Source organism: Gymnoscopelus microlampas (genome assembly GCF_963454915.1).
Source record: "Gymnoscopelus microlampas genome assembly, chromosome: 21".
Classification (NCBI taxonomy): domain Eukaryota; kingdom Metazoa; phylum Chordata; class Actinopteri; order Myctophiformes; family Myctophidae; genus Gymnoscopelus; species Gymnoscopelus microlampas.
The window spans coordinates 21,788,730-21,816,708 of NC_139958.1; the positions used below are offsets into that span (position 1 = coordinate 21,788,730).

General features: G+C 42.2%; 2 protein-coding genes across 2 annotated transcripts; both read left to right on the top strand.

The window, feature by feature from the left end:
• Positions 1 to 5,313: 5,313 nt before the first annotated feature.
• arvcfa (ARVCF delta catenin family member a) lies at positions 5,314 to 27,428 on the top strand (the record flags this gene model as incomplete). The annotated part of the gene is made up of 16 exons (XM_084047153.1): positions 5,314 to 5,382; positions 6,697 to 6,879; positions 12,401 to 13,068; positions 14,548 to 15,026; positions 15,198 to 15,381; positions 15,708 to 15,825; positions 16,568 to 16,736; positions 17,134 to 17,151; positions 17,505 to 17,576; positions 21,272 to 21,399; positions 21,984 to 22,134; positions 22,367 to 22,559; positions 23,710 to 23,821; positions 24,434 to 24,518; positions 26,459 to 26,526; positions 27,317 to 27,428. 16 exons carry the CDS (start codon positions 5,314 to 5,316, stop codon positions 27,407 to 27,409), a joined length of 2,790 nt encoding a protein of 929 aa, XP_083903279.1. The 3' UTR covers positions 27,410 to 27,428.
• On the top strand, positions 9,711 to 11,456 carry LOC311037260 (chloride channel CLIC-like protein 1; the record flags this gene model as incomplete). The annotated part of the gene is made up of 1 exon (XM_084046382.1): positions 9,711 to 11,456. One exon carries the CDS (start codon positions 9,711 to 9,713, stop codon positions 11,454 to 11,456), a length of 1,746 nt encoding a protein of 581 aa, XP_083902508.1.
• Positions 27,429 to 27,979: the final 551 nt, after the last annotated feature.

Here is a 27,979-nt window from a genome sequence, read left to right on the forward strand (position 1 = left end):
TGTGTGTGTGTGTGTGTGTGTGTGTGTGTGTGTGTGTGTGTGTGTGTGTGTGTGTGTGTGTGTGTGTGTGTGTGTGTGTGTGTGCGTTTGCGTGGATGTCTGTGTGTGTTTGCGTGGATGTCTGTGTGTGTGTGTGTGTGTGTGTGTGTGTGTGTGTGTGTGTGTGTGTGTGTGTGTGTGTGTGTGTGTGTGTGTGTGTGTGTGTGTGTGTGTGTGTGTGTGTGTGTCTGTCTAAAAACCATACGCTTTTAAGGAGGGTGTTGATCATTGGTTGTATTATAAGCAGTGGCTGTGAGACAGGTTAATGTGCTGCATATTCTCTAACACACACCATATAGCCTTGGTGTGTCAGAGGGACATTAAATCTGACCATGCAGTATTTAACTGTTTGAGGATCAGAGGCTTCTATAACATACAGCAATGGCATAAAGAGAAAGGAGGGTCCAGATTCTCAGTTGGAACTTTGGGAAAGGGTCTTATACAGGATGTGTTTGTAATGCATTTTGCCAGGCCATATTGAACATAAAGGCTAAATAGAAAAATAAATAGATCAATTGCTCTGTGCTGTATATTCGATTCTGTATATATAATTGGTATGTGTAGAGGCAATCCTACAGCTTAAATGTCTGAAATGAGAAGTGTCTTTCATTTCGATGTCATTTTTAGTTGCAATGCACAGTATATTTTCTAGATTGACACCTACTGTATCGATTCAATACCCTGATGATGGTGGGGGGTGGGGGGGTGGGGGGGGGGGGGGGGGGTTTGCGGTCTGTTGTGACAGATTAGTGAATAATGTATTCTGACTTCAGAGGCATGACTTCATGTTTTAGCTTCCTATGGATATAGAGCCATTACTGTTTCAGTCAAACTGCTCGAAACACATATATTGAGTGATATAATGCTAATTTATTCTAAACTTGGACTAAAACGGATTTACCTTCCAGCTCTGTCTTACCTCTACAATGGGGAGCATTGTGCGTCCAGCATTAAGTGTGATTTCATGTCCTTGAGATGGGCACTAATTCACTACATCTGAGCTCACTCTATATACCATCAACACCGTGGCTTTCAAAATAAAGCACCACTATTGGTCTTGATAGGAGAGTTGACTAGAACAGGTAGTATTAATTCTGTCTTCTGCATCACTGACCCCTAACATCTATACATTGCAACACATTTGTAAATCTAAAGCGGCAGCATGAGAGTGGGGGTCTTTGGTGTTGCAGATGAAGCAGCAGAGAGCCTCCGCCTGTCAATGGAGAGATATACAGCTAGATGTACAGTACCTGTTCACTCTTGAGTGAGTGAATGAGTTGTGCGTTATTCAAATAAGGCCCTGGGCTTCCCTGGAGCTTGAGCTAGACTCACTATCCCAGCCAACAGCAAAACAGTTTCTTAGCCAACTTACTATGGTTCTCCAATCCCTTAATTAAGCTGTGGTCCTGAAGAATATTACAAATGCTGCCTAGTATCTGACAAGAGACAGTCACTTACCACTACATCACTATTGTTCCAATCATTCACCCATAGGTGCTCAAGTTAGGATTCTCTCGATGTGTTCTGTGTGTTCCTTTCGTCTTCTCTCTCCCTCTGACACATCTCATTGCATGGAAATGGGGCCTGGTTGAAAAATCAAGATTTTGTGTGATCAAGCTCTTGCACTAATGAGCCGGATTCGCTTTGGCTCCAGACTTACTAAATTACAAGAATTGCAATGACTGCAGTGTTTGATGCGGCTGCATTCAAAATGGGAATTTAGAGTTAATTTAACAACATTAATAGAACAGATTAGAACATTCATACTGAATATGTGGGAAATTCGCTGTGGTAGAATAAAATAAATGATACATTTACCCAAAGAATAACTTATTTACTATATGTAGTTTAGATCAAAGTCTAAGAATACATTTACTGGTGGATAATTTGTGGGGAAGCAGTTTGACAACTCAGTAAGTTAATGGAATATGACATCCTTCTAGTTCTGACAATACTGTTTGTCTGAGGGAATATGATCAAATCCACTGAAAAGATCATCTAACAAAAACAAAATCAAGTCTTGTTACAGCTAAGTGATGTTCATGAGCCATGTCAAACCACATTCAGAACTACATGGCAGCGCTCGGGTGGCACAGTGCCAAAGTGCCTACCCACCACCACAGAGTTTGTGGGTTCGAATCTACCGTGGTGCATCCGGTCGAGTGTCTATGTACACAATTGCCCAGTGTTTGGGGGAGGGAAGCCGGGTGGGGAGGGTGATATTTGTCACTGCATGTATTCCTACGATTTGAGGCGGCACCTGTCAGCAGGGAGTGTTGAGTAGGACAAAGGCTCTACATCTTCCCAGTGGGGGATCCCTACTGGTAAGTGAGTCAGTAGGATAACACACAAATTGTGTGTGGGGAGGAATCAATTGGCATAACCTAATTTATACGTTGTCACACAACGGTGTATAGCATATTTGCTTCTTGAAGAGTTACAAGTAAGTTCTGGCATTTAGAAATGGTGGAGATAGCTGCAAAACAAAACAAAAAGGCAGTATAAAGCCTTAAGGTGACCATTTACCCTAATACCCTCACAGTGTAGCACAGTACCAGTTTCAATCATTGGATAGATTTATCCTAATCTCTACTCGGCCCATGATCATCCACAATGCTAGATATGCCACCAGTGTAGTACTGTACTTCTAGATATCTTGTCGCAATCATACATACATACATACATACACCCTACGGCTGACATGCTGAAGAACCTACCAAAGCCAAACAGAAGCGCAAAAACATACAAGGACTAGCATCTAGTATGTCTCACTCTGACCCCCAGCTGAGACGTACAGAATTGAACTTGTTGTCCAGCACTGAGTGGCCAATCCAGCAGGACAAAGAACACAAAGTTAAAATATTTAGTAAAATGTATTCAATTAATATTTAAATCATGACGGTGTGCAATTATTAATACTGTGCAAATCTATGCCTGTGCAAATACCAATGTGAAAATGATGCTGAAATATTCAATTACTCAATTAAGGGTACAATATAAATGGGCAAAATGGGCAAAGGCTTAAGTAACAGATACAGGGGGTATGGTGTGTACCCCCATCTTCCTTACCAAGCAGTCCTACCTGAAGGTTCCCCCATACTGACCCCTCACATACACCAAGAAAGCCTCCCCCCTTCTGTGGGTGGAAATGGGGTGAGGGGGAGTGACTCAAGGGAGCAGTGGTTAATTGATGGTCAGGTGTTTCCTATTGTACCTGTTCATTGTAGCATGCTGGACCTAGGTTCAGGTCCACGCACACAATGCCAGAGAGAAGCCAGCAGAGAAGCCAGCAGAGAGAGAGAAAGGGAGAGAGAGAGAGAGAGAGAGAGCTCAATGGTGCAATGTTATAAAGGACTTTGATTTAAATGCATAGCAAGCAGCAGACCCAGCAAAGCTGGGCTATATAGACTTGGCGCACCGATATAATTCTGTGTTGTTGTTCATGTGCATGTGTGTAGTCAATAAAGCCCAAGAAGCTTTAATTACAAAACGGTCTCATCAATCGTGTTGGCAAGAACCCACAGTAGCACCCAGCGTACTACAGTGACTTAACGACAAATCGGGCGGGGACATTTATACAGTTACACGACCGTTCTTGTGTATTATTCTCCATAGTGGGTTCGTCAATCAATCGTCGGCAGAAACGTTATTGTCATATAGGCCAGGGTGGTGAAATTCTTTTTTTGTGCAAGTTTCTCAACATTTTCAGTTAAAGGAAGAGTTAGCATAGGGAAAGAGAGAACAGATAATTGAAAGGAGCACATCACCCATTTTCAACCTTATACAGTATTTATCTAATTGGTCCTGTGCCATGTTATAATGAGCAATTCGATTATAAAATGGCACAATGTCATTCTACTCACTGCTCTGCCTCTCATTGGGCTATGGACAGTTCAGAAACCTGTCTACCAATGACATCATTGATGGGGACTCCAAGCTAATGGGAAATACAATCTTTCTCTTCCTGGAAAGCTATGCTAAAATAGAAGCCATTGTTCTTGCATTCATAAATGTTTTTAAAAAAGTTTGAAATCTTGTTTGAAATTGCCAAACTACTGTTGATGTCACTGGCAGGCAAGTTTTTGAACTGTCCACAGCCCTCCTCCGAGACATAGAAGACTGAGTAGACATAAATGATGCCATCTTGGGTGGCCATAGCTGAGTGGGTATAGAGGCCATCTGGGAAACAGAAGTGCCCCGGTTCGTGCCCTGGCCCCGGCCTATGTATCGAAGGGTCCCTGAGCAAGTACTTACTGTACGTAACTACTCCACATGAGCACTATACTAATAGCGCTCACTGCTCCTTGTAGGATGGGTAAATACAGAAGACAAATTTCAAGTATGTGTAAATATACAGTGACAAAAGTACCCCAAAGGAGTGGGAACCAAATCATTATGATATTATTTTATTATTATTATCAGGATTAGTGAGGACCAATCATATGATGAAAGGTGGAAAATGTGTGAACAGGAGGGCACAGTCAAATCAAACATACAAGTCCAATATACAGAAGGCGCATGATAAAAAAAAATCACACCCAGTGTGAAGTGGGCGGTGTGGTCACAGTGGTCATCACAGTGATGGAAGTGATTCACTTAAAAAAAACATGAAGGTATTTTTTTTAAGTCCATACTGCTATTCATAGGGCTGCACATGTGTCATGTGTTTCGCTAGCCAATCACAGTCCTGAATTTGCAAAGTCAGCCAATCACATTACAGCTAGTGGTGATGACACTAGCTGTAATGTGATTGGCTAACTTTGCAAAAGTATAGATTTGCATTGACTGTGGGAGGGTTAGCGTTGTAGACTGCGTTGTAGACTATTGGCCAATCACGGTGCAGGATTGGTCAGTGTCCAAACCTCACTTATAGGGGGCGGTTACACCGACCCAAAAAGGATAAATAGCACTTGGGAAGGCAGAAGTGCTTCTTGTGCAGGTGGAAAACACGTAGCATATGGCATACAAAAGCAGCAGGTACAATATATTAAAATGTTCTGAAGTCTGATGGAATGGCTTCTGATACACAGGTATTGTTTGCCTGGCCGTGGCTACAGCAGTGAACAGTTTGTGGCTGGGACAATGGCTGTACTTGATGATCTGCTCAGCCTTTGTTACACATGTTTGTTTCTCGTATTGACATTTGAGTGTTCACTGTAGTGTAGGGAGTGAAGCTCACCTCTGAGGATGTGACGGGCTGTCCGCATCACCCTCTGTAGTGCCTTGCAGTCGAGGGCAGTGCAGTTCCCATACCATTTAGTGCCGCTCGTAAGGATGCTCTCAATGGTGCTCTCAATGGTGCTGTTGAAGAATGACCCTGAATGTCTTCAGGCGCCAGAGGCAGTAGAGGCATTGCTGAGACTTTTTCATCACTTGGATGGCGTATGGAGGGACGGTGGGACAGTGAACCTGAGATGATAGAATTCAATATATTTAAAAAATATTCGTACACAAAATGTTTGCATTTACTTCCTAGCCCCGAACAGACAAACAGAAACACATGGGCAAAAACATAATATCCCACTTTGCCTTTCGCCTGCCGGAGATAATAAAAGGACAAACTAACAGCAGAACTTATTTAAGGTGTGACTCCTTCAAAACCACCATTCGAGACAGGGTGAAATACATCTGGAGAGCAGGACAAAATGGCTAGGAGGTTCGGGTGTTACAAGAGACAGTGGGGTAATTCAATTTCTTATTGTGATGACTTTATTGGAAAATAAAGATAGAAACTCCACACTCCATCACATTGTGGGCATCTGTAGTGTGGCCAATAATATCAAAGAGCACTCTGATGTTATGCTGTTTTTGTATGAATACTCTCAGCTAAATACTTTGCTCAAGCATTTTTAATAGCTACATTTTGTTTTTTCATTGACATTACGAGTGTCCTTCCATTTTCGTTCTGCTTTGTGATGAATAATGATTATAACAAATTATTTATCCATGGCTGAAAAGTATTTTTGGAGGTGCACCTCTTTAGAATGGATGAACTACTTTTAAAACCATTTACAAAATAATTTGTGTCATTTGAAGAGCAAATCTGGAAATAAGAGGAGGCAAATTCTTGGCAGAACATGGTGGCATAAGTAGAATAGAAATGCAAGAGCATTTTCTGACCTTCAAGTTTGTTTGAGAGTGGTTGCCTACCAATGACATCATCGGTGTGGATTCCAAGCTAATGGAAAGTTGACATTCTGAAATAAAACACAACATTAATATTTGTTCTTGCTTCAGTAAAACAAAGTAAAAGCTTTAAATCATGTTTGAAATTACCACAGATGATGTCATTGGTAGGCAGGTTTCAGAACCGTCTGCAGCCCACCTCTGAGACACAGAGTAGTAGACAGAAATGGTACAAATGAGATAAGTGTTATTTTAATTGAAATGAGATTGTTTTTTTAGATTTATTCCATTTAATTGTCCTTAATTTCACCAAATTGTTATCTTATTTACTCTCTACTCTTATCTACTTTCATGTAGTCGTATTGATCTTTATCATTTCAGTATACTGTATGTAAATGTGCTTATTTAGGTGTGTGTGTGTGTGTGTGTGTGTGTGTGTGTGTGTGTGTGTGTGTGTGTGTGTGTGTGTGTGTGTGTGTGTGTGTGTGTGTGTGTATGGCGCGCGTGCACGTGCGTGTGTGTGTCATTTAGGAGCATGGCTCGGAGGGGCCCTGCCCCTTGCCTCTGCCCTTACCCCAAGATTCTAAAGAGACAGCTCAGGACCACCCATCCACCAATGAAGATCTGGACACGCCCACCTCCAACATCTCCATGGTGACCTCTGCCAATGACAGCTCAACAGAGACAGACACACCACAGCAGACAGACACCGAGGTTTGAGACTTTATCAGATTGAACGCATAGCTTGTACGCTCTTGGCATAATTCTTTTCTCTTGCTTCTGACTGGCTGAATGGCAGGAAGGGAACCCCCTCCCCTTTCTGACAAAAAGGGGGCGGGGTCAGGTTCAAATAATATTTTTAAGGTTTCCACCAGCAAGCTTGATAGCATGCTGCATTAGTTACTAGACTTTCAAGCCCAACATCTTTAGTCCGAATCTCACTGAGGATAATGTGCTTCCTGTCACTCCTGTAATGTTTTACAAGACTGACAAAGTAGGATACCCCTAGCCCCGGCCCTCCCCCTAATCTCTTTACATTAAACACATTATAAAACACATTCAGATTCTATACACCCCTGGCCGTACGTACAACCTTCTGTTTTCAGCCCAAATGGAAACAGCAAATATTGGCTTATCTTATTATTATCTTATCTATTTCCTGATGCATGCACAACAGTGCCTGTGCTTTATGTCTAAAGAGATAACAGTAATGTATTTTGTAGGGCTTATTTCTTCTTGCCAGGATTTATGAGCCATTATATGCTTTTAATATCAAACATCCATTAAAGATAAATTGCTCTTCAACAGAAGAGTACTAAGTCCCATCGGTAACAAGACATTTTATTTATTTTTATTTTTACTTAAACTGATTGCCAGAGAGTGCCATGTGGGCAGAATGTGAAACATCATTATACTGTATTTCATACAACTAATTTAAATCACTTGACTGTTCAATCACTTGACAACAAGCAATGCTGTGAAAGAGTTTTTTTTGTTATCAATTGTTTTTATCATCATATCATATCATTATGTTTGAATTAATACATTTTCAACAAAAACAAGATACAAACACATACACAACTTAAAAACAACACAGAAGGTTCATTAAAATAATAATAATAATAATAATAAACCCACCCTTCCCCGACCAACAATGTCTCGAAATGCAAACACCATGCCTATACCTGTGCAAGGTCACAACACTGTGTACAACACTTAAACCAAGCCTTTAAGCTTATCTGCGACGTTAGACCACATATCAATGTTCCTCTCACTTGCTCCATGTAACCTCGCCGTTGACAGTTCTAAATAAACAATATCTAAAAACGTTAAAGCCCATTGGCGAAATGTTAGGGTATGAGGAGGTTTCCACCTCGTAGCTACCATTTTTTTGCTTCTGTTAAGCCAGCAAAGAAGATGCGCTTGTGTGCAGTTCAGGTGTAGCAGGGACACATCATTTAAGATAACTACAGATGGAGAAGGTGTAATATCAGCTCCCAAAAGTAATGACAGTTTAGCTGCAACCATAATCCAAAAAGACGAAACATTTGGACATTCCCAAACCATGTGAAAAAAGGTACCAATAGCATTTGGAGTACAAAATGTGCAGTTGGGGCTATTTAAAATTCTCATAGCACATAATCTACGGGGAGTCAAATATGTTCGAAGAACAAAATTTAAATGAATCTGTTGATGATCTGGATTCCTAGAAGACATGCTGTGAAAGAGTTAATGTCAAAATAATTTTACTCAACCAGACCACTGAATTTAATCCAATTTACTCTACTCTACTCAACACTAGCTGGACCTCAGCTTGTCTCATCAGGGTCCAATCTAAACTCATATTCAACTGAACTCATTATTCATTGGCAGGCGAAAACAATTAATTATTTACTGGTGGAGTACAAAGCCTTGAATATGATAGAATGAGGATGACAGATGATTCCTAGGACACATGAGTTCAGTGGCCTTTATGATTTAATGGAGGTTAAACATGTAGATAACAAAAGCATGTTTTCTCTCTCTAAGTAAACCAACAACTGTCTCGGATGGGTACTACAGCATTTGAGTTTAGTTCACGTATCTTGAGAACCGTCCGACCGACTTCAAACTCGCAGCACGTGTCGCCGACGATTCAAGGGAGTTGAGAATCCTGGCGTCGTATGCCCATATATGCCCATATATACGCATATATGGAGATCCAGGTGTGAAAAAACACAGATCCGACCGAGTTGCCCATACTGTCCGACTTCAAAATTTCCGCACGCCGGACTTGAGGGAGTGCGATATATATATATATATATATATATATATATATATATATATGGAGATCCAGTTGTCCAGAACCGCCGATCCACTGCAATTGGGCATGCATATGGGCATATAATGTTGACATCAGGGCTCTCCATAAATAGCATAAAAGGGACATGGACAGACAGATACAGAGATCTCCATACAGTATATGGGCACAGACAGACAGACAGACAGACGGGTACAAGGTACTCTGACAACAGGCACAATGGGTATTGCATAACCAGGCGGGGCATACATTCCCGACTTGCATAGTTCCCGAGTAGACATAGTCAGTGTTAAAAAGGCTTCCTAAGTATCCAGATGTGTTGATATTAGGTGATATTAGGTTACTCAATATGTTTGGGTGAGTTCAGGTTGTTATGGTTACCATTGTTGCCAGTCAGAATACTTGGAGACTAAGTATGACATCAAGGACTCCATATTTGGGCGACCTGCAATTCCATATGGACCTGTCTGACTCATCTATGTCTGACATCATGAACTCCATATTTGGGCATGGCTGACCTGGACCTCCATACATGGACATGGTTGACTCATTGTGACATCACTGGGATGACAAGAGCATCCCCGCCAGAACTCCAAGCAGAGTTAGTGAGGTTTTGGACCCTGCAGGAGGTGTTTGTTGTTCAGTGATGCTCCTTGAAATGCGGCTTGCATAGTCAAACACCACACAAAAGGATCCCGGGTTGTCTGCAAACTACATAGCCAGCTAGCTGGTTAGCTTGGGAATAATGTCTCCCTGTGCCAGCATACAGCTCATTGTGCTGCTGGTATGCAGCCTGTCACTGCATGCTGCGATGGGACAACAGGACGACTGGATTGACCCATATGATATGCTCAACTACGATCCCACCACCAAAACCATGAGAAAACCCATAGAGCCATCAAACTATCCGAGCGGGCCATTAAAAAGAAGAGATTACATTCAGGACTCCAATGAAGATGAGCGGCCAGTTTGTAACCACAAAGTGGAAGTGCTGCAAAGACAAGTTGAAGATCAGAAAAAGAAGATGGCATTTCTTCAAAAACAGCCCACATGCACACCAGTGTTCAAACGATTTCTCACCAGGCTCCTGGTTGAAATAGACAGAATTGGTGTGCCCAGTGACCCTAGGGACATCTTTTATGACGCCAAAGTGAGACTGTCCCCGCAAGATGTGGTGGAGATTCAGAAGCTTCTAGAGGATGAGGAGAGCTGGATAACAGGGGCGCTGGACGATGCTATCAGCCACATATTGGTTGATCTCAAACCGCATGACTACAAATCCTGGAAGTGGCATTTTGAGGACACCTTTGGTGTGGAGATAGACACCGTCTTGAGGGTATCCCTGTGTGTGCTGGTCATAGTCGCCACCATTTGCACTCAGCTGTGGTCGGTGGTCTCCTGGTTTGTCCAATTCAAGAGAATGTTTGCTATCTGCTTCTTTATCAGTATCATCTGGAACTGGTTCTATCTCTACAAGATTGCTTTTGCTGAGCACCAAAACAACATTGTGAAAATGGACAGTGTCAATGACAAATGCACTGGGATGAAGGAGATTGACTGGAGCGACAGCCTGCAGGAGTGGTTCAGAAGTACATGGACTCTTCAAGATGACCCCTGTAAGAAATATTATGAAGTTCTCATGGTCAACCCAATCCTGTTGGTACCTCCTACCAAGGCCATATCGGTCACCATCACCACCTTCATCACAGAGCCTCTGAAGCATGTTGGCCAGGGGATCAGTGAGTTTCTGAGGGCGCTCCTCAAGGACCTACCCGTGACCCTGCAGATTCCTGTTCTCCTCACTGTTGTACTCTCCATCCTGGTGTTTCTGCATGGTGGTGTCCAGGCAGCCTTCCAGTATGGCATCACTGCACCACTGCGCCAACATCAAATGGATCCCCCTTCCCTGGCTGTGGAACAGTCCCAGCCCCCCCAGCTGAGAGATGTGGAACACTACAGGCTAGAGGTCGGGGATGCCCCTCAGCATAGCCCAAGACGGCACGCCAACTACAGCAGACTGGACAGGGCCAATGTTCTCCATATGAGGACCAATAGAGTGAGGGAGGAGCTGGCCAAGGAGCTTGCGGATAATCTGGACGAGGACGTGATGAATTTGGAGAAGATGGAGTGCCTTCCTGATGCAGAGCAGCCCGAGGGAGGTTCTTCAGTCACTGACTCTCAAACTGAGGAAGACTCCGATCAGGAGGAAACATGGGAGGAGGTGGCAGGAGCTAGCAATAGCAACGTATCGGATGACATGCGAGTCAAGGACCATGATGCGAAAGCTAAGTCCTCCCCAGCTAAAGATAAACCAGTGGTGTCAAAATCTATCGATGAACGGGCAACAGGTAGTTGGCCCTCACGAGGGAATGATGCTCAGGTTCTGGGAGCCTCAGCTGAAGAGATCTATACAGATCTCGATAGATCTGTCACATCTATAATAGAAACTGTAGTTCCTGTTCAAGAGACTGCCCCCACTGCAGTGGCATAACGCCAAATTCATACCAACGACTCTAGTGGTTTTCCTATAAGGGTCTTTTTGCTAAATTGGTGTGTACAAAACATCAGAAACATCTATGTCACCTTTGTGTATGCCTAGTTCAGACAACAGTGAGCTGCCTGCTGGTTTGTTACACCATTGAACTTTCCTCAACCTTTTTCTCTCAGGGATGCTTTCTTAATCATGAAAGTATTGTATAATTTTAGAGACTTGTATAATTAAAGACTTCATTTATGGGTGTATTACAGTATCCATCTCGGTCGCGTGAATTCACATTATCACAGTCTGCAGAAGACACATGATAATGTGAATTCACATTATAATTTAACTATTATTCTAAATTAACTCAATGCAAAAGGACATTTGAATATATATATATTTTTAAAGGTATGTCCCGGACGGTTGGCGTAACCCCCCCATCTCCCTTCCCATTTCCTGTCAGTCTACTGTTCCTATCAATAAAGGCAGAAAAAGCCTCCAAAAATATCTTTAAAATAAAAAATAAAAAAGTAATGTAATTGTGTATATCATAAATTCGAATGTGTCTGTGTGTCTATACTGTGATGATATTATATTTTTGCTGCAACTCAGATTATGTTACAAAATGTAAGTAAATGGAAAATAAAGGATTTTTTTAATAGACTAAGACGGTTTTTGACTAATATTAAAGGAGCTCAGTCTAATACGAGCTACTGAAATGTTATACACAAATGCGACGTGCGGGACAGTGTTATAACACGCGTGTCGTTTCTTCTCTGCCCCGGACTACTGTTGCCTTCCCATTCTTTTCACAATTGATGAAATTGAATTCATAACCTACCTACTGTAACTACCTAACTACCTTTCTGGTACACAGCAATGGGATATGGACCCTTATGAGACATTTTTCCAATTAACAGTTTTGCTGTGTACCTGTGATTTATTACTCATTCTAGGACTCCAAAGCAGTCGAGCAAGAGTGCGAGCATGTAGAAACTCCAGACTCTGCTGGGCCGCTCAACCTCGAGATGTCTGACATGCCTGAAATACCTGAAACTCCTGAAACACCCGACACACCTGATACACCTGATTCACCCGATGCACCTGACACACCTGACGCACCTGACATATGTCAGCCACCCTCTCAATTTGTTCCAGAAATCCCAGCCGACCAGTCCACGTCTGCAGCTAACAGCCAAACCGCCGAGTCCCTTGCACCTACAATAACAACCACTGTCACTACACTCACTTGGCCAGTCGAGGGCCAGTCTGTGAACACCGAGGGCCAGAGCAGCCACTACAACGTTTCTGAGAGCTTTGCTGGCCTTGGAGGGGACACATGTGCAGGGTATGGAAGCCTGTCCCGAAGTGGTCTCCCTAGCTACTGGCCCTCAAGAAACTTCCAGCCTGGGAGTCACTTCACCCTGCCCCTTCCTCCCAGGGACAACTATGGTCCCATGGGCCTCAGCAGCCAGGCTGAAGGTGATGACCATGGGGAGCGAGGCATAGATGCCCAGGATGGCAAGACCGACCACCTGGCTGCCGGTTACGCAACACTGGGGGGCATCCACCAGTTCAGACCCATCACCACATTGGAGCTCCTCAGGGAACCGTCCCGCACCAGGTAATTACATACCCACACCCATGGTAAAACAGCCAATAGAACAATAGCCATAATGTTCCATTTTTTACATTACTCAAAGGTTAATTATCATATAGACAGAGATTTGTCTTATATCTTTAACCCATTAAGACCTGGGGACGATTGAACAAATGCCTTCTAAATCAGTAGTTCTCACACTTTCAAGATTTTTCAAAAATGTTCAAAAATAGCATATGTACAAGCTCGCAGCGCGGCACAAAGTGAGGTGCTGTGAGCTTGTATATCTGCTATATTTGAATAGCTAACACTAAAATCTAAAATGACACAATACAATGGCCGTGTTAACTTCCTGTGGTAGGTGTTTTGGTCAAGCATTTGATTCTCATTAAAGCAGTTAAGGACATTCAATTTGTGTCACTGTCACTGAAATATTAATAGGCTCTCCCTATAATGGGGTTACCTTTAACAAAGGCTAATGGTTTGCACTTTACAGACCATTGATTTTTGATGTGTGTAGGAAGCTGTCTGAGCACTGGAGGCATCTTCTGTGCAGACATGTTCAGTCCTTACAATCACCATCCTCACAGTCATGCATTGAGATTAGAGATGAGAAGGCTGTGAGGAAATATTTCTTTCAATTAGTCCTATATTTTGTGTGTGCATATGTGTGTATGCATGCATGTGCACGGGTAAGCATGTGTGTCAGTGTGTGAATTGTTTAAAAAAAAAATAAGAAAATCTCCTGAAGCAATTTTCTTCAGTAGCAATTAAGTCATCCAAATAACATACACATTAATATTCTATCAACATTTTGCCGCAAAGGACCCGCAGTGATAATTATAAATATTATGATTACTTTATACTCCACTGTATGGCGGTGTCGCTCGCCAGAAATAGCCGACATAAAGTGTCACGGATGCAACATGCTTTGAGCTTTTAGATAGGCTGTTTACGAAGCGGGACACCATCATACGACAAAGTATGTATCAGGCTTATGCTCCATAGCTGTACTGTGGCCCAACACTAGAGATGTCTGTTGGGCCAACAGACATCTTTAGTTTGTCCCATGCAGCCAGCCTAGTGGGCAGGAGAGACAGATGGGCTGAAGTTTAGGAGCAGGTGCCATCAATCAAAGATGGCAGCCTGCCGCAAAGTCGATAAATAAGGAGGTTTCACTTGTTACTGCATGCCAGACGCTCTTTCCTCAACCCATATACAGTAAAGTGACAAGACTGTTCACAAAGGATATTGCCCACTTTGGGATACAGTTTCATTCACTGGGCCTGCGTCTTTAATTGAGATATTTCATTTAAAGTCTTAAATGACTAACATTGCATACATTAAATGATACTGCTACTTGATTGAACAGAGGGTTTGTGCTAATGTCGACATTAATCTCCCTTGACTCCACCCTCACGCACACACACACACATTTACCCACATTTTCTCTCTCTTCACTGTCTGTCTCTCTGACACACACTTCTCTCTCTGTTTCTGCAGAGGTGGCTATGAAGACGGCATCATGCCCCAGGTGGATGCCAATGCAAACCCGTTCTACCAGACCGTGTCCCGGGCCCAGACCCTACAGTTCCCCCACAAACGCAGCAGCATGGTCAGCCTGGACAGTATGCGCAGAGACCCCCGGTGGCGAGACCCCAATCTGCGGGAGGTGATATCTATGCTCAGCCACCCCATGGACCCGGTCAAGTCCAACGCAGCCGCCTACCTGCAGCACCTGTGTTATGAGAACGATCGCATCAAACAGGAGGTCAGGCAGCTGATGGGGGTGCCAATACTGGTGGAGTTGCTGGACCACCCCAAGCCCGAGGTCCACCGCAAGGCCTGCGGTGCCTTACGCAACATCTCGTACGGCAAAGACCACAACAACAAAGTGGCCATCAAGGTCTGTGAAGGCATCCCGGCCTTGGTGCGACTGCTTAGGAAGTCCAGCAGCATGGAGGTCAGAGAGTTGGTCACAGGTACGGATGTCGTTTGCTGTGTTCCTATCCACACACACACATACACATGCACATTTTGTTTTACAGATATTGTTGCTGTTGTTGTTAGTATAATTATTGTTTGCTTGTTGTCACTGTAAATGAGGGTCACCACAGTGCCCCTGGAGCATTAAAAAAGACATTTCTTTACAGGGACACTGTGGAATCTTTCTTCTCATGAGCCTCTGAAAATGAGTGTCATCAACCATGGTCTTCAGACACTGACTGATGAAGTGGTCATACCACAGTCAGGCTGGAGGAGAGATCCTACTGAACACTGTAGACTCCAGGACACTGAGTGGACCACTGTCTTTAAGAACACTTCTGGATGTCTGAGGTAACCAAGAAACACAACACAATAGAACTGCAAAGTCTGTCTTTTTTGTGTCAGATTGTATTAAAACCCTCTTTTATCGGCAAGCTTTTACCCTCTTTCATCAGCAAGCGAGGAAAAATATGAAAGAAAGACTTTCATATTCTTCCTCAAATTATTTTTTCTTTTTACTTGTGAAGTGCCTCAAGATATGTCTCAACAGATAATGATAATTATAATAATAATAATTATAATTTTCATTATCATTATTATCATTATCATTATCTATTAATACATTAATAATACATCTTCCTGTTCTCTCAGCTTGCTAACAGAACTAGTTTCCCCAGGAATGTGAGCTCAGATGGGGCAGAAGCTCGACAGAGGCTGAGGCAGTGTGAGGGTCTGGTGGATGCTCTCCTTCATGCTCTTCACTCAGCTGTGATCAACAAGGAGACTGACAACAAGGTTACTGAGGCACAAACACACTATATTCATCTTATTTAATCCATTAAGACCTGAGGCCGATTCTACAAATGCCTTATCAGCAGTTCTCACATTTTGAAGATTTTTCAAAAATGTTCAATAATTGATTTTAGCAATTGATGAGATGTCATGATGTGGGAGCACGATATTTAATTTATGTTGGCACAGAAGGGCAGGAGAAAAGAAATCCTGGAAAATGAAGCTATTAAAGCAATACAATAGATATCATCTGACTTGGCACCCAATAAGAAAAATATGTAGTTTTTCCTTTTGAGAAGCATTCCAATTCTAAAATGCATTATCCAGTGATGTATAGGTATACTGTATGCACTCAGCATAAATATTACATTGCATGATTGATTGATAGGTCATTGTAATACATATCCCATAACCAAAGTGAGTACACGCATCAGATTCAAACCTGCAAGTCTTTCTTAAAAAAATCTGTCACAATATTTGTTTACATTGGTGTATTTGTTTCATAGTTATTGTCAATGAACACTGCTGAAAACCATTAGCCCAGGTGCTTTCAGTTCATATGTCTATGCATCCAAGTGGAGCATATTGCTTGCATAAAACACAATTTGGTCTGTCTGTCAACAGTTTTGTTTGACTTTCTGTGATTATCATTAAGTGAATTAGGATGTGCCTGTATCCTGTACTTATGAAACCTTCTGTGGTCTTGATTTAATCAAAATGTGATGTCATTCTTAATGTCTTTCAGTCAGTAGAGAACTGTGTGTGCATCCTGCGAAATCTATCCTATCATGTTCACAAAGAAATACCAGGGGCAGAGCGATTTCAAGAGCCCTTCTCCAATCATTTGCCAAAGTCAGGAGGGCATCAGAAAAAAAAGAACGAGGCTGACTGTTTTGGAGGGAAACGAACCAAAGGTGGGTAGAACATGATAAGTGATAAGTGAATGAGTTAATTTACTTTCTACATTAGCATCTTATCTGTTCAATAACGATTGCTAAACCACATGCTTTAGTGTGCTGGTCTGGCCAATTACAAAATGTAGCTCTGAGCCTGATATACGTGACAACGCATGCTTATGCAACAACAGTCATCCACATTATACTCTGTCACGTGCCAAAAATAGCCGATCTACAAGCTCACAGCATGTTGTGAGCTTGTAGATCAGCTACTTTCTGTGCACAACACCACCGTATGAGGAAGCATAAATCAGGCTTACAATTTGTTTATCCATGAGGAGCCATACTGTATGCTATATGCTGCAGCAGCACAATCTAACCTTTAACTTTTGTTTGTGCTTTCACTATTCATCAGAGGATTGGTTCAGTCAAGGTCAGTCTGCTTATTGGTTCCAAATACACATTGTCTTCACAGTTTTTACATTTATTTGCATTGTATTGAATATACAGAGACATACAGTATTCATGTATATTCATGTATTATTGTGAACATTGGTGTGTGTGTGTGTGTGTGTGTGTGTGTGTGTGTGTGTGTGTGTGTGTGTGTGTGTGTGTGTGTGTGTGTGTGTGTGTGTGTGTGTGTGTGTGTGTGTGTGTGTGTGTGTGTGTGTGTGTCTGCGCGCGTGCGTGTGTGTGTGTGTGTGTGTCTGTGTTTGCGCGTGTGTGCATGCATGTGTGTCTGTGCATGTGTGCACATGCTTCTGCTTGTGACTTGTGACTGTACAGGTTGGAAAAATGGATTTATGGACAGAAAATATGGTACATTGGATTTACCAAAGCGTACAGAACCAATGAAAGGTAATGAAAACTTGATTAGTTGACTTAATTTGACTTAAAATATGCCATTAAAAGAATCTTGAACCCAAATTTTCATGTGCTGTGCACAGCTTTTTCCAAAGGGGGCCATATTTGAAAATATGACCATCTTTTAAAGCCTGACAGCCAATCAGCCCGATTACCTTAATTGCTGCACCAGAGCACCACCATGTGGCTCTCTGCTTACAGCCGATGGCAAACCGCACTCCACAGTGCTATTAAATTTTGTATAGCAAATGTTGCAATGAAAATGGCTAAAAAATGCCTATTTAATTTAAACCAGCTGTCAGTACATATATTCCTTGAGGAGTGTTGCATTATTGAAAGAGATTGGCCCAGCGTGTCAACAACTAGTAACATTTTCTTCTCTAATCCGTCATGGCCTGAAGCAGAAATGTTGTATTTTGTTGACTGCCACAGTCATTTTCACAGTGAAAAGTGGAAAGTGGTACAATATGGCTGTATAATGTGTGAAGGTGAGTTGCAGTGACAAACAATCTTCTAATCGGTTGAATTATGCTGTCAGAATAGAACAAAGCAGAGGCATCCTTTCTCATTCCACTTAACCTCTTTGAACTTGACATCCATATCTTGGGCATGTCACTATAGGCCAAAACAATAAAATAATGTATAGGCAAACAAAACGCATAAATGCATCCACATTTATTTCAGTGCAAAACTGAAGAATACCAGGATTGAAAGTGTGGCTATAAATGAAAATGGGTAGACAGGTAGAATGATTCATTCAGTCTATTTAAATGTGAGCAGGTGTGTTGGAGTGGGAACAGGTGCAAAAGGGTCAGATGAACAGGCTCATGGGAACTGGAGTTCTGGCCTATCTTTTCCACTGTACTGTAGGTCATTGTATTTGACCCTTTAGTACAGAAGTGAATTCTATTCAGCTAAGCACACCATCCTCTGGTGGACAGATTTGACAGAAAGTCATACAGTACAGTATACAAACAGCCTCATTATCTCTGCCAGAGCGCAAAGGCCAGGCGGAGATTATGTTTTCTCCCCTGTCCGTTTGTGAGTGTGTGAATGTGTGCGTGAGTCCAGAACTAATCTTGCAAACCGCTTGACCAATCAGCAAACTTTTTGTGCAGGATTTCAGTACACCAAGGAAGACACTCCCCGAATATTTTTCAAATCCGTGAATGACACATGTTATTTCATATTTTTGTGCATGCATTACCCCCACCCACCATCCCTCCAGAGTACTCAGGATAGACACACACACGCACAAATCGACCAGCACAATGAGATTAACTATGATGCACAAATCGACCAACACAATGCAATAACTATGATGCTCGCACGCGTTCATGCACCCCCCCACACAAACAAATACATTGTGACACACAAGTATGTGTGCATCACGCGGCCCACAACACAAATACGCCAGACCCATATCTGTTGGGTGAAGTACAGCAATGTGAAAACAGAAACTAGATTTATGAGCTGTTGTGACAGGAAAAGGACATCCAATGGAATACAACCACTATTCTGACTGTCAATCATCTGTTGTTTATATACTGTATATTTTCCAACAGCTAAAGCTCAATGTTTTGGTTTGTATTTGTAACTTTGTAACTTGATTGCAAAGTTGCCATGTTACACAGCTCTGGTTACATATTTCTTTATAGTAGGGCTATATTTCCTATTATTTGTTTGCTTTTATCTCACACTCTCTTTGGCAATAGGTTTCCCACATGCATTTGTACACATATTAATATTTCCTAGGCCAATAAAGCCCCTTTGCCTTCACATTGAATTGAACTGAGAGAGAGAGAGAGAGAGAGAGAGAGAGAGAGAGAGAGAGAGAGAGAGAGAGAGAGAGAGAGAGAGAGAGAGAGAGAGAGAGACAGAGAGAGAGAGAGAGAGAGAGAGAGAGAGAGAGAGAGAGAGAGAATCTCACCGAAAGTGACATTTGTAGCCTACTGAAAGAGAATGCCCTGGTATACTAATAGACGCTGCCCATTCCAACAAGAAATACAAGTGGAGCGCACCTTTCTAGTTACTAATAAACTCTCTTGAGGGAATGAAGCAGAAAACCATTCAGACTTAGCAAATTGTGCCATACTGTATGCCGGGTGTCTGACAAGTGCATGTACACATACAACTCTCTTGAGGGAATGAAGCAGAAAACCATTCAGACTTAGCACATTGTGTCATACTGTATGCCGGGTGTCTGACAAGTGCATGTACACATACAAGCAGTTATAGCAGGGGTGGGCAACTTTGATGATGGAGAGGGCCACTATATTTCCACACTCATTCCAGAGGGCCACATTGCATATACTGTCTCTCCGTATTTTAACTTTTTTCGCCATTTTATGTCAAACAAAGGTATTTTATTTTTTAATTGGAATCCAGAATTTAGTTTTTGCTATTCTTGAATTGGAATCCTGAAAAGTAAAATGTGTATTTAATTTCAAATGCATTTAGTTACTTATACTTATACTTATAATACAAAAATACATTGGACATAAAAAAGACAATAGAATGTTAATACTAGTCATTAAGCTACTAATATAGACTGTGAAGTAATTAAAGCGGGTCATGTTTGCATGTTTGGAATTGAACAGCTGAAATCAATAATATATCAATATTCTGATATAAACCTGTGGGCCACATTAAGTGAAGGTGGGGCCACATGTGGCCCCCGGGCCGCCAGTTGCCCATGTATACTCATACATGGGCAACTGGCGGCCCGGGGGCCACATGTGGCCTAATAACAACCACATAGTGACAGACTATGTTTTGTGTTCGTTGACAAATGCTTGATGCGATTGAATGCAAAGCTCCTTATTCCTAGTGGCTGATCTAAAAGAGAAGCATCGCGCAAACAAAAAATGTATTAAAAAGACGGCTGGAGATGCTCTAATATCCGTCTATCCGGCCAGGTGTTATTCCTAATTCTGCATGCCTGCTGGGTAAAGCACGCACCTCACGGTTGTTGTGCCAGTGCCAGGCCGACTGAGAGGGACCTCAATCGGTTTTAGAACCACCTCAAACAGACATCAACTGTCTGCAGCACTTCTATCCGCCTCTGAGCTCTTATCTCAGGTAGTCTGCGGGCGGATCCGACTCTAGGTGAGGAGGGTCACACGTGACTCATCATAATCCACTCACTACATCCCATAGCCTGAAGGGACGATTGATCTCCGATGGGCTATATGGTTGTTATTAGGCCAACCGAGGATAGACTACATCCCACAACCTGGAGGGACGATTAATCAGGCTAGTCAGTCATATAGGCAGTCAGTCAGTCAGTCAGTCAGTCAGCCAGCGACGTGAGTCTATTTTTTTTTATTAGCTGCTGGTCCATCCAAAAACATAATATAATTTGCAGTGCATCCATCAAGTATAACAGGCAGAACAGTGTTGATCTGGGGGTACATATCTTTTCTCAATCTGGTGTGGGAGTATTCTAACATGTTCTAACAATATGTTAGGATGATTTTAGCTTATCTCACGACCCTCTCTCCCTCTCTTCACACTCACACTCACTCACACACACACACACACACACACACACACACACACACACACACACACACACACACACACACACACACACACACACACACACACACACACACACACACACACACACACACACACACACACACACACACACACACACACACACACACCCTTCTTTGTCTTTAAAGGACTGGAGCTACTGTACCAACCAGAGGTGGTGAGGCTGTACCTTTCTCTCCTCACTCGCAGTCAGAACCACAACACCCTGGAAGCAGCTGCTGGGGCTCTGCAGAACCTCGCTGCAGGACACTGGGCTGTGAGTGAGATGTAACAGATGCTACACTGCTGTGTGTGTGTGTGTGTGTGTGTGTGTGTGTGTGTGTGTGTGTGTGTGTGTGTGTGTGTGCGTGCGTGCGTGCGTGCTTGCGTGCGTGCGTGCGTGCGTGCGTGCGTGCGTGCGTGCGTGTGTACTACCAAGGTTGTGTGTGTGTATGCTAAGGGTGCGTGTATGTGTGCGTGCGTGCGTGCGCGCGCGCGCGTTTGATATTTTATTTTAATTTTGACTGATGCAAGGTTGCATTTTATTTGTTGGATGTATTAATGCTTATTTTTGCACAGTATGGTAATTGAGTTTATCCCTTTTGTAAAACATCTACCCGTTATGTTTAGCCTGATTAATCACCTTGAACCCTAACATCCCTATTCTTTGGGGAACATTTGGTGAAAATACAAGCTCACAACAGGGCGCGGTCGTTGTGAGCTTGTAGATCCGGCAAGGAGGTGTAAAATACAAGAGAATCTACTATAGAGCCCTGGGGGACTGTTTTGTGTCATACTTTGTTGTAGGACACCTTCATATGAGTATAAATTGACAATCTTTTTCTATGTTTCGGCTCATAGTGGTCCAGCTATATCCGCGCAACAGTAAGAAAGGAGAAAGGTCTTCCTGTCTTGGTGGAGTTGCTGCGTTCCGATGCTGACAAAGTGGTGCGGGCTGTGGCTATTGCACTTCGCAACCTGGCCATAGATCGACGGAATAAAGACTTAATAGGTATGGGGATGTACAGTAGCTCTTTACTATTTAACATCCACACACATGCAAGCACATACACGCCCGCCTGTACGCGCACACGCACACGCACACACACACACACACACACACACACACACACACACACACACACACACACACACACACACACACACACACACACACACACACACACACACACACACACACACACACACAAATACTTTATAGTGTTGTTTTTGTCTCATTATAGGGAGCTATGCTATGAGGGACCTGGTCAATAACCTGCCATGTGGCCAGCAACACCCAGCAAAGAATCTTGAGTCAGATACAGTGGTGTCTATTTTGAACACAATCCATGAGATCATTTCTGATAGCCCAGAGAACGCACGAGCTCTCATACAGGGCCACACTGTTCAGAAATTGGTAGCCATCAACAAGACAAGGTTTGTGTCTTCCATGAACTAAGAGATTCAAAACCAATCATTTCAAAGGTGAACAATGGAACGTTCCAATTTTACACACATGGTTTCGTTTACATCCACATTTCACTGAATTAGGCTACCTCTGACAATATAATTGGGGTGTGTGTTATGTGGTATGGTCACCCCGTTCGATTTGACTGTCCGTCAGAAAGATATCTCAAAACGTTATGATCGGCTTGGCATGAATCTTTGTGGAAAGTTTGGAAGGAAGAACTATTTGCACCAACTGGTCTTCATTGACTGGGAGTGTTGGCCTTTCATTTATCTTTCCGGTATTTTTTGTGACTGGCGGAGAAAGACAAAAGACACCCACTGTCCTACTGGCTCTTCGCTGTCTGTATTCATCGTCCCCCTACTCAGCTTGTCTGATGTAGACAGGGGCAGTTGCAGCCCAGCTGGTAACACGGAGGGCTGTCATGCTCATGAAATCTTAGTTGACGATTAATACATTTGTCACACAAATAATTGCGATTAACGATTGATTTTAGTTTTAGGCATTAAACATTGGAAAATCATTATAATATAACAATTACAAACGACTGACAATGACCAATGCCAATAATCAAAATAAATAATGTACTATGGCCAAACAGGACATATATAATTTTATCTACAAGCCTATCTACAAACTTATCTAGAAGCTGTGGGAAGTGGGGACTATTCTATTCTATCTACAAGCTCACAACACGTCGATGTGACAAGTTGTGAGCTTGTAGATCTGCTATTTCTGTTCATTTTGAATATGCATGAATGACCATTTTTCAACAGATGAATTTATACAGACAAATTCAAACGATTCTGACGATTATCTTAAATAATTGCGAGCAGGCGATTATTATGTAATAATTGTTACAGACCTTCCCTAACACGTAGTATGAGCTCTACGCATTGTGCATCCGGATGGGGTCCTTGATCAAAGGCACCAACTGCCCCTGGATACGACGCAGGATTAGTCCATGCAGTTTTGATTTCCTCTGTAGCGCCATAGTGGCCAAACTAACATTCCATTGTTCACCTCTAATAGATCATTGGAGACATTCTTGTTTAAATGTATTATTATTATTATTATTATTGTTTTCTGATCTCATATGTATATGTCTACTTTTTCTAGCCAATCTGTGCGTGAGACCAAGGCAGCGTCCCATGTGCTTCAGACAATATGGGCCTACAAGGACCTGAGGAGTAGTCTTTGTAAGGCAGGTTGGAACAAGAGCCACTTCAAAGTAAGTCCAAATCTATTCCCATTTATTCCGAGATCTTATTTTGAAAATAGCAGATCTACAAGCTTAGATAGGCTATTTTCAAATACCCGAAGTATAACCTATATATTAAAATTGGCTAATGGGAGGACCGGCTGGCACTAGGCAAGGCAAGGCAAGGTGGTACCCACCATCGAGTCGTTCGGATAGGCTGTTGTCCAGAGCCGCCGATCCAACCGATAAGCCCCTGTATGGGCATGCCAATATACTGTATGGGCATATACTGATGATGACATCAGGGATCTCCTTATACGGGCATAAAAGGGACAAGGACTAACAGATACAGAGATCTTCATATCGTTATGGGCATAAAAGGGACACAGGTAGACAGACAGATACAGAGATCTCCATATATGGGGACAAAAGGGACACAGACAGACGGGTACAACGTGTACTGAACTCTAGAAGGGTCAAAGTTAAATTGTTTTCTTTATGCAATATTAACAAAATTTGCTGGGGACCCCCTGGACCCCCCCCCCCCCCCCCCCCCAATGACTCCTGGGGGTCCCCAGACCCCACTTTAAGAACCACAAACACCAAGTATAATGTTAAAGTTGTTATGATGTAACCCCACAGCCAACTACAGGAGCAACTAAAAAATCTAAGAGTGGTAAACAAGGCAATGATGACATCACCCTGCCTCTCATGGAGAAAAACCAAGGTAAACAAATTACAGCATTGAATATTCATCATGTTGTGACAAAGCAGTGGACTCAATCGAGTCTTGAATCACAGACCAACTATAAACCATTGTTGTTGTGGATTTAAGGTTATGCTGCCACACAAACCACCAGGATTTATATTATTATTATTTTATTATATTATTATTAAAGGAAACAAGAGTTGCAATCTATTATCCGGTTTATTTATTCATAGAATGTTAGAATGATGTGAATGTTGATTACTATGATGACTAGAGATACAGTAAGGGGACATAAACTTCTAACAAGTGTCAAGGTTAGTGGACACACATGCCCTGTGATCTCTGAGGGGTGGGAGTGCATCCCGCATGGAATCATAATCCAACATGGAATCATAATCCCACATGGAACCATCATCCCACATGGAACCATCATCCCACATGAACCATCATCCCACATGAACCATACTCCCACATGGAACCATCATCCCACATGGAACCATCATCCCACATGAACCATACTCCCACATGGAACCATACTCTCAAATGGAATCAATGGAACCATACTCCCACATGACATGGAACCATACTCCTACATGGAACCATACTCCCACATGACATGGAACCATACTCCTACATGGAACCATACTCCCACATGACATGGAACCATACTCCTACATGGAACCATACTCCCACATGACATGGAACCATACTTCCACATGGAACCATACTTCCACATGGAACCATACTTTCACATGGAACCATACTTTCACATGGAACCATACTCCCACATGACATGGAACCATACTTTCACATGGAACCATACTTCCACATGGAACCATACTTTCACATGGAACCATACTCCCACATGACATGGAACCATACTTCCACATGGAACCATACTTTCACATGGAACCATACTCCCACATGACATGGAACCATACTTTCACATGGAACCATACTTCTACATGGAACCATACTCTCACATGACATGGAACCATACTTTCACATGGAATCATACTTTCACATGGAACCATATTCCCACATGACATGGAACCATACTTCCACATGGAACCATACTTTCACATGGAACCATACTCCCACATGGAACAATCAAAGTGAATCATCCAGCCGTGGTCTGTGCCTCTGCGCTGAGTTTTAAAGAGTGAAATGTTTCATATCCACCCCTTTTTTTGGAGAAAGGAAAACAGTATGAATGATGTATGAACTTTGGGGCGAGCATGACAGCGCTCTATTTTGCATTAAAAAAAATGTTGCATTGCCCTTTAGCTCTCTTGGATTTCACTTTGAGTGAGTAGCTGCCACTTCAGGCAAAGTTTGTTGTTTATGGTTAAGCATGAATTTTGTACCAGGTTGAGATATTCATCTCCAAAGAAAAACTAGAAAGGTGTGCTCAGTGAGCACAAATCGCTGCCCTACAGTATCTCTCTCTATTTTCTGTCTGTCTGGAGCATGTGACGACAATGTGTTGGGGTTGTGTGCCAGTATGAAACGGCATTGCTATCGTCACTGTCGGGTGGAAATCTTGAATGTCCAAAACTGTTACTTTTCAGGAAATGGAAAAAATAACCTGTGTTCCAATGGATCCAATGTATAGTTATTATTTAGGCACGAGTCCTTGTTAATTCTTTACATTGGATGATATTCATAAACCTACAGACAGACTTAACCACTTTCAACTTGGTGTCCCTATTTTGGGCATGTCATTATAGTCATTAAAAATAAAAATAAAAAGCAAAAATAGCCAATCAACAAGCTCAAAAAACGCATTGTGAATCTATTTTTGCTCATTTTGCATGATGCTGTTATACAATGAAGTATAAAATAGGGTATTCATTTATGGAAAAAAAACACAAAATTACAGCAGCAATTTCTGTCTTGTATTGTCTGAGTTTCTGCTCAGTGATTGCACTCTTTGTTAATATTTTCTAATTTCCCAGATGGCTACTCCACCTTAGAACAGAGTGGGGATGGAAAAGGGCACATGATGGAGAGAGAACCTATCCAGGTAATCTTCACAAGATGTTTAATATACTTTTCTTTTTTTATTACGGTGGCTGACTGTATTTGAAAAACCTGTTTCAATCGTAACAATAATAAAATTGGCGTTAAAGTTTTGACCTGCATGATTACCGGTAGTAGCTCAAGAAGTTATCACACAAATTGTCGCTGTCGGTCCAAACCTATAACGAACGGTAACTTAGCAACGCCCCCTTGGCCTCGGAGCCACGTCTATAACCACGGCCGCTTCAGTGACGAGCGGGGGACTGCCTCACAGCCTTAAATAACGCCTGAAAACCCTGAAATGCCAGGTAACTACGTGGCATGCAACGAAAAGCAATAGATTTCCAGTCTGAAGTGGACTTGAGCCATGAGAGGCACCGCCGCAGGCGAGCGAGTTGCCGTGCAGAACGTTGCAAAGTCCACTTCAGCACCGTTGGAGTTACGTCCCGATAGGGACAGAATCGTAAATTATCCCCCCCCCCAGACAGACTTAACCACTTTCAACCTGGGGTCCCTGTTTGGGGCATGTCATAGGCAGAAAAATAAAAACAGCAAGAATAGCAGATCTACATTGCTATATAGATGTAGATGTGTGCTTGCAGATATGCTATTTTCTTCTACTTTTGCTGGACACTGTCATACGATGAAGTATAAAATGGGACATTGATTTATGAAAAAAACATAAAAAAAAAAAGATTACATATCAAATCAAAGATAAAAAAGGTTTCTGCCCGACAGCGACAAAATGGAACTTTCCTGGAACGCTTCCCTGTTTTTGTGTGTTATTTATCCAGGCTATCCCTGAGAGAAAGCACTTCATCAGAGCTGGGAGGCCTGCAGTGGGCTTGGTGGAAAGCAAACCTCCACCACTTGACTCCTGGGTCTAACGTTGACAGCAGGGTCAGGCAAGATCACATCCACATTCCACTGTTGGTGTATGAATTTCAGGCATTTCACCACTGTTGCACATGATGAGGGGAAATGCTTTTGTCTCAAATTGCTCTGTTTTGTTTGCAGGAAATATCGCTGTCGAACATGAATGTGAAGATTATCTGGGGGTAATTTGAATAGATATTAACCAAGATGGTGATATTCTTCTGAAAATCATAATGAATCATGTAGGACTGTCACTGGCCCTATTTACATCTTAAATATATTAAAGTAGTATACAGTATGCTAACTGAAAACAATGTAATGAATGTACATTTTTTAGACCTACATAAGAATGAGTGGATTTATATAATACATACTTTCTTAAACTATGAGTTTGTGTCCTTGTGATGAATGCTGACCTAAGTCTTGGGCTGAAGAAATGTAAGAATGACTGAAGTAATGGAATCAAAGATATTAAAAATCATTCTCCAATGGAGATGTAGGCTTATAAGCCTACTCATCATACACATCCAGGCTAATTGGAATTGACAATTTTCTTGACAATTTACCTTATTAGATTGCAA